Below are 10,624 nucleotides of genomic sequence, written 5' to 3' on the forward strand. Positions count from 1 at the left end.
TTTCCACATAAATATCATTGTTCCTCCTCCTTGTACTTCGTGTCACCCTTTTTTGAAGCAGCCAAGGCTCTTTCATAAGGGCTGCTAAAATGACATGGCAGCCTCCCTTGGAATCGCAAAGCAGATTCATGCTCCAATAACATAGATGTCATGTGTTGAAAACTGACTAGAGTGGTAGATCTCTGAGCTCGTGAGACATTCCCTAGATTTTCAAACTCCAGAGTCAGTTTGTAGGGTCCAGTCCTCACCAAATGAGCTTTGGCTGTTGACTGCATGTTGCAAAGCTGACCCTGGATGATAATGTGGAAAACAGCCTATGAGCTCAGATATTGTTTGCTTTGGTAAGTTTCAGCATATGACTTCTATATTATTGGAGCTTGAGTCTACACTCAGGTTACAGTGACATTGCTTTCTCATTTTGGTACCATCCATGGCCGAACACTGGCTGCTTTAGAGAGGGGTGACATGAAGAAGAAAAAGAAGGGGCAACACTATTCCTATGGCAAGAAGGGGCATCTTTGAAAGGACTTCCAGAAACCAGTGGTTGTGCAAAAGAAGAAGGAGAAGAAGAGCAAAGGTTCCAACTTCATTGTCTTAAAATTTCGAGTTTGATTTTGGTCATGTGGCCAAGGCATCAAATTTCTACCTCTGGTGGTGTTGTAATCCCTCAATACTCTCTAGATCAAAGAGGGAGTGTGGGAGGGTAGTGGAGGTGGTGCGTGGAAGACTCATTCATATTCGGGTTGGTAGGCCCTAAGTGTGACCTTTTACATGCCCTTGGCAGAGCTAGTTTGCCTTTTAGGGACATGATGAGAGTGTTCAACAATGAGTGGTGTTTTCTCCTTGTCTGTTCTCACATGAGGGAATCCCTTTGGTGGTTTGGACGAAGGAGGATAATCCATGGTCATGATGTGGTTTTTGTGGAGCTAGTTCATGATACACATCGAGATTCAACTACTTCTATTCTTTATTGTCAGGGATTGGTATGATCGACATTGACATCAATGTCTCTCCAAGGCACTTTGCTGGTGGCTTGATCACCCATTGCTTGTGTATCCATTCTGGTTGTCATTGTTGTATGTATATAGTGGTATAGGTTTTTGGTAGATCATTGTTGTGGTATGGGACATGGTGATGGTTCCTAGGGGCATGTTGTTCCCCGTCATTGTATATTTTATTATGTTTCTCACCCATGATTTGAGACTAGGTGTTAGGTTTATACATTTTATGGGCTATTCGGGTTTTTATTGAACATTTGTACAACTCCTTAGACCAAAACACAAAATTGCAAAATGGGAGAAGAGTAGAATCTGATGAATGAATGAATGAATGCTGAGTATGAAAAGCAAAGAAGATGATATAGATGTGGTGCTCAAGCAATAGAGATGTCCAACCTGTTAGCAAATTTTTCAACTCGTGTGAGTCTGTGCATACCTATTAGGGCCGTGCACATTGCCTTTTATTTAGGCATTATATTAGTGATTTTTGTGTGGCATTTCATGCCAATGGTTGACCAACTGCCATTTTAGGTCTATTTATTTTGTGGCTCCTCCTCCTCCCATTCAATCATCATCATTCTTTAGGTGGTCTTCTTGTTGCAGAGAGGAGCTAGTGCCAGTACCCGCGCAGCTAGTGACTCGCTGTTATACGTGTCATTCTCATGTTTGGTGCATGGATTCCATTTCCCGAGCACATCTCTGAGTTCTCTTTCTTTGCAGTGTTCTTCTGTTTTATTTCCTTTTTTTCTTGTGTTCAGCAATTTATTTTAGCACTCATCTATGCTTCCATTGTTGCACCACTTCTGACATGGTATCAGATTGCAAGATCTATGCTGCAATTTCTTTGTTGATTACATGTCCTTCTTCCCTGTTGCTAATCAGGCGACGTGTTGCTAATAATTTTCAACCTGTTAGAGGTCCATTGCTGCCTATGTTTTCAGCCTGCACCCTGCATTTTCAGCCTGCGTCAACGTCACAACCTGCAATCGTTTGTTTGCTGCCTTAAGTGCTCAACCAGCCTGCGTTTTTCATTTTCTACCTCTAATTATGGTTGGCAACTACTTTTCTAGGCCGTTTTACTGTTTCTGGCAGTTTTTGACTGGGCTTTCTTCATTTTGCAGCATTTGCCCTTCGGTTTTGATTATTTTTTGTTGCATTGCATGTGAACTCTCATTTTATGTAGTCTTTGCTATTAATTTGATTGTACTCCGTGTACCCTCTATCCTCTATCTTCTCTTCTTCTCCTCTCCCGATAGCTCCTCCCTTCACTTCTATAGATGATAAGCTACATGGACCTTACTATCTCACTTGGAGTGCTGTGATGAAAGTGTGGTTTGTGCAAAAGCGGATTTGGTATATTGTATGTGAACCTATTCCTCAGCATTAGCATCCTTTTCCTCTTCCCGAAGATTTTGATGAGGACAACCATGAGGAAGCTGTGCTTACATGGGATTCGGATGATGCATGTATATATTTTGCATTGATTTGGCATATTTCGAGAGACGTTCTATCGATGGTTACCTCCTACAGGACATTAGCAGAAATATGGTTGAAGCTTCAGGTGTTGTATAAGGCACCTTCCCCAGCAAATGAAGTTTGAGCTGACAAACACCATTCTGTCATTTTTGCTCTGTATTACACAAGTGCAAGACCAACTTTGACACGTGTAATCTAGCCCTTCCAAGGGCACATCTAGTGGGGATAGTACTCTACAAGCTCCCCTCGAAGCCAATGCTTTTCGGGCACAGACATTCTCTACACCTGTGAGCTTTACACATGTCCTCGATGCTGCTTGAGCATGAGGCATCTTTGCGTTTACAGGGGAGGCTTTCATCTCATCACGGAGGTTCCAATGAGGCCTTTACAGCTTCAGAGAAGGATGACAGGAAGGAGTCATTGAAGACCCACTACTATCACTGTGGTAAGAAGGGACACTTATGGCAGGACTATAAGGAGTTAGCAGTCTCCTAGAAGAAGAGGGAAAAGAAGAAGAAGCAGGATGCTAATCCTATCATACTTGGAGCTGAAACAAAAGATCCTAATCCTATCGTACTTGGCATTGAAGGAATTAAACCTAATGTGGATGATGCAATTGCTGAGTCTAATCCTAATACTCAGAGCAAAAGAAAGAGATCTTAAATATCATGTGAATAGGGAGAGACAAGAGAATTGCAATTGATTAGCACCAAAGGGATGAAGAGTGGTGCACACACTGAGTCATTTTTATAGGTAATAGGAGCCAGAAGATGTCTCATGTCATATAACTGCCTAGAGTGTCAAACAAAATGGCAGAATTTCCTTTCTGGGGCTGTTTTAATGAGCCAAAAAATGCCAGAAAATAGGATAATGTAAAGGCAAGTTTGGGTAGCTCAACAGCATCTACCAGATATGAAGGAACATAGGAGACACAGACACACTGCTTGCAGAATTGTGGAGCATTCAAGGGGTTTGGAGGAGTGCTTCCATATTGGTCTTCCATGGCACAATTGGGATTGTGGTAGCACCTTGGGGGGGCAACAACCTGGGTCAGGAACAGAGGTCTAGCAGGAAAATATGGGCAGCAACTGTGCATTACGCCTACACCAATCTTCTTGCAGATGGAGTGAACTTCAGGACACTCAAAATGGGGAGGTTGATGGTATTGTGATGGCTTCAAATATCTAGATAGCAATATGCTATTGAGGCACACCACATATCCATAGCAAAGACCCTCTCTAGGAGTTTGACAGGGATCATTCACTCTCTCTGTGGGTGATGGAAGTGATTGCAGGATGATACTGAGTGCACGAGGAGGATGAGTGATGCCTTTCTTGACATATGGGATTCTAGCACACCTTTCACCTAGAGTCACATATGGTTTGGCATTGGACCACTTCTTAGGAAAAAACTGTGTCCTAATTGAACAAGGGTCTATGATTTGCCTTAGCTCATTATTGTGGAAGTTAAGCTGTAAAATATAAATGTGCCTGTGAAGTTGATACTATGTTAAATACAAGATGGTGACTTGCATCTGTGTGGTCTCATGGAGATATCTGGCGTAATTGGTTCATAGTTATTTCTGTAGAGAAATATGTGATCATGTGGGAGGAGAAACCACAACACTCCCTGATGTGTTACAGGAGACTAACTAGACATGCTTTTAATGGCAGGGTGCTTGCTATCACAGAAGAAGCACATGTAACAACACTCACAAAAATGAATTCTGCAATGCGGAGCATTGATCTAACCTGCAAACTACTTGCTCCAGTTCTCGTTGGATTTATAATGAGCTTCGTGTCTGTGTTGGTGGCTGCTATATTCATATCAGTATGGAGTTTATTGTCCATTTATTTTGAGTACTTCTTGCTGTCATCTGTTTATCACAAAATTCCAGAACTTCAAGCAAGGACTCAAGCATGCGGAAGAAATGCTGAACTTCAAAGCGTCTCCAATTCTGTACAGGGAACTGCAGTGTCTCCTACTTACATTGATCAAGAGAACTTGACATATGAGAATAAGCAAGGACCCGAGGATTTGAAAGTTAGTGATGATGATCACGAAAAAATCATGTCACATGACAATCATGAAATAACTCAGGTTGAAGAAGTTGATATTAAACAAAACAAGCATATACCAAAACCTACTTTTGTGAGGCTGATTCAACTGGGATGGAGAAACTTAAGTAGATTGATTGACCGGATTTGCAATAGCATTGTGGGACTTGCATTGTGTGAGGGTTGGAAAGTTTATGTCAGGCAGGAAACGGTACTGGCAGCAGTGTCACTCTCCCTGCTGTATTTCACTGTCCTAAGGTCTGTCTCTCTCTTACTGAATAAATAATCAGTTACAATACTGTTAGTTAAAGTAGTTACAGAACATTTTTGTAAACAAGAGTTTTTGTCAAAGAGAACAGTTTAATTCAAATGTATGCAAGTATGTGTGGTTTTTCATTGCTTGAGGTTGTCATATACTCACATCAGCATTATATTTTAATCAGCTTTGGATCTTTAATGACGGCAGCGTTAAGGTGGAAAGGGATTCCTGCCTACATTTTGGGCCTTGCTCGTGCAATCGCTGCTCTAGTTGGGATAAGTGCTGCCATTGCATATCCCAGAGTTCATGCTTGCTTACAGACTATACGAACTGGGCTTTGGTCTCTATTATTCCAGGTTAAGAGTGCACTCATATATCCATATTTATAATATAATCTTGAGCATCCCATTTGCTTGAAGGTCTGATATTTTGTGTGGCGAAAGCAATTGAATGTTGGTGACTTGTGAGGTTAAAGGCATTGAGTACATTAGCATATCCAATGCTTACCATCAGAATATGCTTATTTGTTATGTGAATAGCTTGCTTAGGTGTGAGAAATACAACTGCAGTATCACTTCATGATTGGAAATATCAGAAGCGAAGGTTGAATGTCTCTACATCAATGTCTTTCTGGCTTTACTTGCTTCAGTTGAGTTTAGTGTGCTGCAAGAAGTTAAGGATTGAGAATTGAAGCTTGCTAATGTCTTCATAGTTGCATTTTTGTGCCATGGAGGTGCCACTGTGCTAAACTTACTTTCCTTAAAGCCATGTGCAGTGGATAGTCCTTGCTCTATGTGTGGCATCAAATTGGGTTCCTCACATGATAGCTTCATCGACTCTTCTCATGGCCGGTGTCGCTTTTTCAAGATTTGGTCTTTGGATGTTTGATTTAGCTGTATTGCAGCTCATGCAGGTATGCATTAGTTCACTGCTTGCTTGATTGTGTTCTTTCCCTTTTCTGTGAGAGATTTGTGTTGCTGAACTTTGATTTGATGATTACTCCAACAAACTTGGCCCTAAGGTTGTGTGCAAGGTCTGCTGTGACAATCAGCTATCAAAATTTAGCTAGCGTTACAAACATGACTCGTGCTAGATTTTCTGTTGTCTTGACACGCATCATGACTCGTGCTAGATTTTCACCCTGGCAAGTACATGGGTCAGATTAGTGATCACGTGCTTCAGCGTGCCTCTACATGTTTTCATGTGAGGTCCTTTAAACTTCTTTTCTTCTTTTCGGGGAAGAGGTAACTGGGTCCCCAAGCATTAGCTTAGGTCCTAAGCATCGCCCTGGTTAGGGCCCTTACTTATTTTCTTATTTATGGAAAAGAGTTAGCCCATATTAGTTTGGGCCCTCAGGGGGTAAGGGGGCTGAGTCAGCCCAACACTTGGTAGATTTGTGCTTAGTCAGATTGCACTACGTTTTGTAAGCTCAATATATTCTTATGTATGTACATTTGTGCTGTTCGGTGACATTTTATCACTATCTTCAGCCCATCTGGAAGATTTCCATTTTCCTTACGAGCAATCCAATTTGGTACTTTTAAAGGAATCTAGCAATGCTATAGACTCAAGGAATTCGCTATTCTTGTAGCTGACTAAAACATCTCGTGTCTTGCAATGGATTAAGATGAAGTTTGGGGTCAGGGGGAATCCTTGCAAAGTGTTCCTTGCATTGATGTTTTAACTCATGCTTAGTTTGTGTCCATCGGCCAGCAACTTTCCTACTCTTCCCAATGCTTTCCTTAAATATGAAGATATACAAGTCCTTAGTGGACCATTTCTAACAAAAGTGAACTTATGCATGAGATAGGCATCTTTTGTTGTGGCCATCAAGCCCTACTTCATCTTGTAAATAAATTGTGCCAGACACACCCTCAAGAGTGCAAGAGGATGAATTGCATAATGCACACCTTGTAGATCCTAGTTCCATTTTTATCAAGGTAGACTTGATGCCTTGATAGCGGATTAGTAGACATTCTGTGATTAGCCACAGGACCCAGTATAGTCTATATGCTTTCATATCTCTCAACATGCAATGGAACCACTTGATTAAGACATACTACAAAAGGTGACATGCTTGTTATAGCTCTTGTCCACCAAGGAAAGGGTTTTGTGATGCAAATGAGCCCCATCCATGTGCATTGTTTAGTATAATAAAGGAGCACTTGATTGAACATTATCATTCCAAAGCTTGCAAAGGTAATACCCATATTAAAAGTATAAGTTGATTGATTTTTGGAAGTATACTCTTGATAGCTTGCAAAGGTAGTAACCATATCAAGTATGAGTTGTTGTTTTGTTTTCTTGATAAGTATGAGTTAATTGATTTTTGGAAGGATGCTATTGATAGCTTTCTTGTTGATCACAACATGTTTCTTTTTCTAATGACAACTTTCAAACCTTCTCATAGAGTTGTCAAGTCATCAATAAGCGCATTTCAAAGTACATTAGTGAGATTTCTATCTAGTGTTTGTTGTAAACTAGCTCTTGGCATTTAAAGAAGCTTTATACCTCCTTACAGGAATCAGTACCTGAATCCGAGCGTGGAATTGTAGGAGGAGTTCAGAATTCATTGCAATCTTTCTTTGAGATGATGTTCTTTGTTGTGGGGATGATTATTTCGAGTCCCAAGGCAATATCTACTTTGTGCCATTATTTTTGCTCATGGATTAGATTAGATGTCTTATGTTTTTTTCCCTTCTTACTAACCTCTTTGATTGTTCAACATGAGCAGGATTTCAACAAGTTGGTCTTCTTATCTTATACTGCAGTAACAATCTCACTTGTTCTATATTCTATTCAAGTATATCGAGTTCGTGGGCACTTGATTCATATTCATCCTGTTTTCAAGTATCGTTGAATATCGTTGCCTAATCTTTTCCTTATGATAGCACCATGCATATGAAGTCACTATTCTTCATATTCCTCGTGCAAGAGAAGCTATTCTCTCTAACGCATATAAATCATCTCATGAAAATGTGAAAATTCATGGTTGATGTGAACATCAAGAGATGTTTGATTCAATTTTTGTTTCCAAAGTGCCCTTGATTGAACATTATTGTTATTGGTATCCATTGGTGCATGTATGCAGTGCCACACTTACATATTCGACATTCTCAACCACATTAAGCATCATTTGAAACACACCAAAGTTGATAGGTGCCTCTTATTGGACCTCCTTAAGCACCATTTGAAACACACCAAAGTTGAGAAAGAGCTCTTGAACCATATTAAACAAAACTATCTAATAATAAACAATATGTTTACCATTCTTTTTTAAGAATAGATTTTGCAAGCTTAGGACATTCAAATGCACTTGAATCTAGAGAGAAATTATGATTCCTTTTCAAGATCAAGTGGATAGAAACACAAGGGGCTAGCCAAGACTTTTGGGTGGGGATCACATAAAGGATGACAAATTTGTGATACTCATGATGTCGAGAAATTCGCAACATTTTTAAGGAAATTCTAACACTAGCTCCCAAGGTAGGGAATAGAAGGCTACACTAATCATGTGGAAATGTGTACATTTTTTAGGAAATTCTAGCACTCAAGTTGGGATGATGGGAAATAGAAGAGTGCACTAATCTTGTGAGACCAAACATTGGAGTGGCACAATTAAGGGTGCTTTGCAACCTTGATTTAAAGAAATGAGTTTGTGTTTTTTTTTTCTTCAGAGATACATGGGAGAATTCGTTATATTTCCTAGGAGGTGCATGAAGTATAATCTCTAAATTAGGACCACGCAAAAAAACACTTTACAATATGAGCATGAGAAGCTCGAAAGCATTGTACATAGGTGATTGAAATGTTTGACATAATGGCATTGAAATGTTTAATAACTTTTATAGTTGCCATTAATGACACATTGATACGATCAATCCACCTCACATGCATATAGGGAGTAAACTATGTCAGAGAATAAATAACACTCACAACACGACTACTTGGGAATGGTTTCTAGCCTTGTCTCAATGTACTTATAGTGTTGGTTAGCCCTTACATTTCAATGGTAGCCTAGAATTGCATTTTTGAAGGGCACGTACAAAGTAAAAATTCATTCTATTTATTTTGTTTACTTTTTGGAGGGTTAGGTAGTACAAGGAAATAAATTCTTAATAATCCTCCCTTTTTAAATTAGTGTAATTGTTGTCCTTACATGGAAGGAAAACCCCTTTGAAAGGTGTTGTAATCTTTAAATTTGAGGGCTAGTGTTAGCCTCTACAAAAACATATTATGAGCTTTCATTTGTCTTCTTTTTATGAGCTCCACTATTTCTAAATGGATTTCTTATTGGATCACACTTCAATGTATTTGATATGGAATAGCATTTTTATTTTGAATGTTTTGTGTTTGTTCGTCAGGGTAATGAGTCAAAGCTGGAAAGATGACATTGACAATTTTCCAACCATTAATTTCACTTTGTGAGCTCTCGATGCTTAAAGTCATGCAAGCAACGGCCATGATTTACTTTCATATTTATGACCATGTTTTCACCTTGAGTCCAATGCACTATACACCCTAGGGTGCATTAATACGAATAGGGGATTCATATAATACAGAAAATATGGGACTATTATACGATGGCCTTAAAAATTACAAGGTATAATATGGGGGTATGTTATCAAATAAGCGAATTATCGCATTATATTAAGGAAAAGATTGGATGGGAAATTTCTTACATACAAAAGAATATTTTGCATGAAATATAATGAATATTCTTTTGTATGAAAAGTATTCCCTTATAAAAATGGGACATGTCTTGTTGTGCTATGTTTGACAAGTCTCTCATATACTAAATGATCGATAGAAAAATTGGTACAGATTTTGAAAAAGCTTATAACATGAATTTAACTTATTACCTATAATATATCAGTAAGCTTAAAGTTGTGGAATTTGTATATTACATTTAATTTAAAAACAATAATTACTTGAGAACTTATTGATTTGAGATTTTAAAAATAGTAAGATGTTTAAAATAATAATAGTAAACTAAAATAAATTGGGCATATCTAATTCAACTTAAAGTAACAAAAAAGGTTAGAAAATAGATTCAACTTTAGTTGATGATTTATTCTTGAAGTGGACATGTTTTGTAGTAGAGGAAAACTTAGAGAACAGTAACAACTATATTTGATTAACATATTTTTCAAATAGACTCGTTTAGGAGTAGGGGGGAATCTAAAAGGATAGAACTTAAAATGTTTAGTAAGAGAAAACTCACAAGGATAGAAATCAAAATCACGATAATAAAATTAGGAGGTATCAACCACAAAATGTAATAACACATTAGATACATAAGCTTGCTTAGAGCTTGGAATTACCTGTCATTTTGTGCATTCTCTTATGTATATAATACACCATTGCATTTGGTAGCCAATGGCTCCAAAGTCTATAGAAAAACAAGTGGATTTCTAGGTGTGTCTTAAATGCCATGAGATTGTAATCCTAGTTACATGAACTAGTAAGCCTTATGATCAAGCATCATTTTATTTTGTGATCATAATTTTTATATGTTGTAGCAGTTTTGTAGCATGATTCATATGCACTCAAGTATTAAATGTTTGGAATTTTCGCCTTGGTATAGCAATATTTCATGTACACTTCAATATATCACCATCATAATGTATCATAATTCATGCACTTAAGTATTGAATATCTACAATTTTCTCATTAGTATAATAATTTATATATTGTAGAAATTTTGCAATATGATTCATATGCACTCGAGCATTAATTTTTGGGAATTTTCTCCTTAGTATAGTAATATTTTATGTACATTTTAGTATATCACCATCATTGTGCATCATAATTCATGCACTCAAGCATTGAAT

At 38.2% G+C, this 10,624-nt stretch overlaps 1 protein-coding gene across 5 annotated transcripts; it reads left to right on the plus strand.

Moving 5' to 3' along the window:
* The first annotated feature begins 21 nt into the window (after window positions 1–21).
* LOC148029366 (solute carrier family 40 member 2-like) lies at window positions 22–7,828 on the plus strand. Of its 5 annotated transcripts, XM_087688168.1 has the most exons (6): window positions 1,837–4,304; window positions 4,440–4,789; window positions 4,975–5,146; window positions 5,566–5,703; window positions 7,312–7,422; window positions 7,525–7,828. In XM_087688168.1, exons 1-6 carry the CDS (start codon window positions 4,077–4,079, stop codon window positions 7,648–7,650), a joined length of 1,125 nt encoding a protein of 374 aa, XP_087544294.1. In that variant the 5' UTR covers window positions 1,837–4,076; the 3' UTR covers window positions 7,651–7,828. The 5 variants fall into 5 exon arrangements, with proteins under 5 accessions (XP_087544297.1, XP_087544296.1, XP_087544295.1 ...); XM_087688167.1 differs by having other exon boundaries at window positions 1,815–4,789; XM_087688171.1 differs by lacking the exon at window positions 7,525–7,828 and having other exon boundaries at window positions 22–4,789; window positions 4,998–5,146; window positions 7,312–7,428.
* The last annotated feature ends 2,796 nt before the right edge of the window (window positions 7,829–10,624 follow it).

This window comes from Lygodium microphyllum, chromosome 11 (assembly GCF_053477565.2).
Source record: "Lygodium microphyllum isolate KBCC chromosome 11, Lygodium_microphyllum_v1.1.10, whole genome shotgun sequence".
Lineage (NCBI taxonomy): Eukaryota > Viridiplantae > Streptophyta > Polypodiopsida > Schizaeales > Lygodiaceae > Lygodium > Lygodium microphyllum.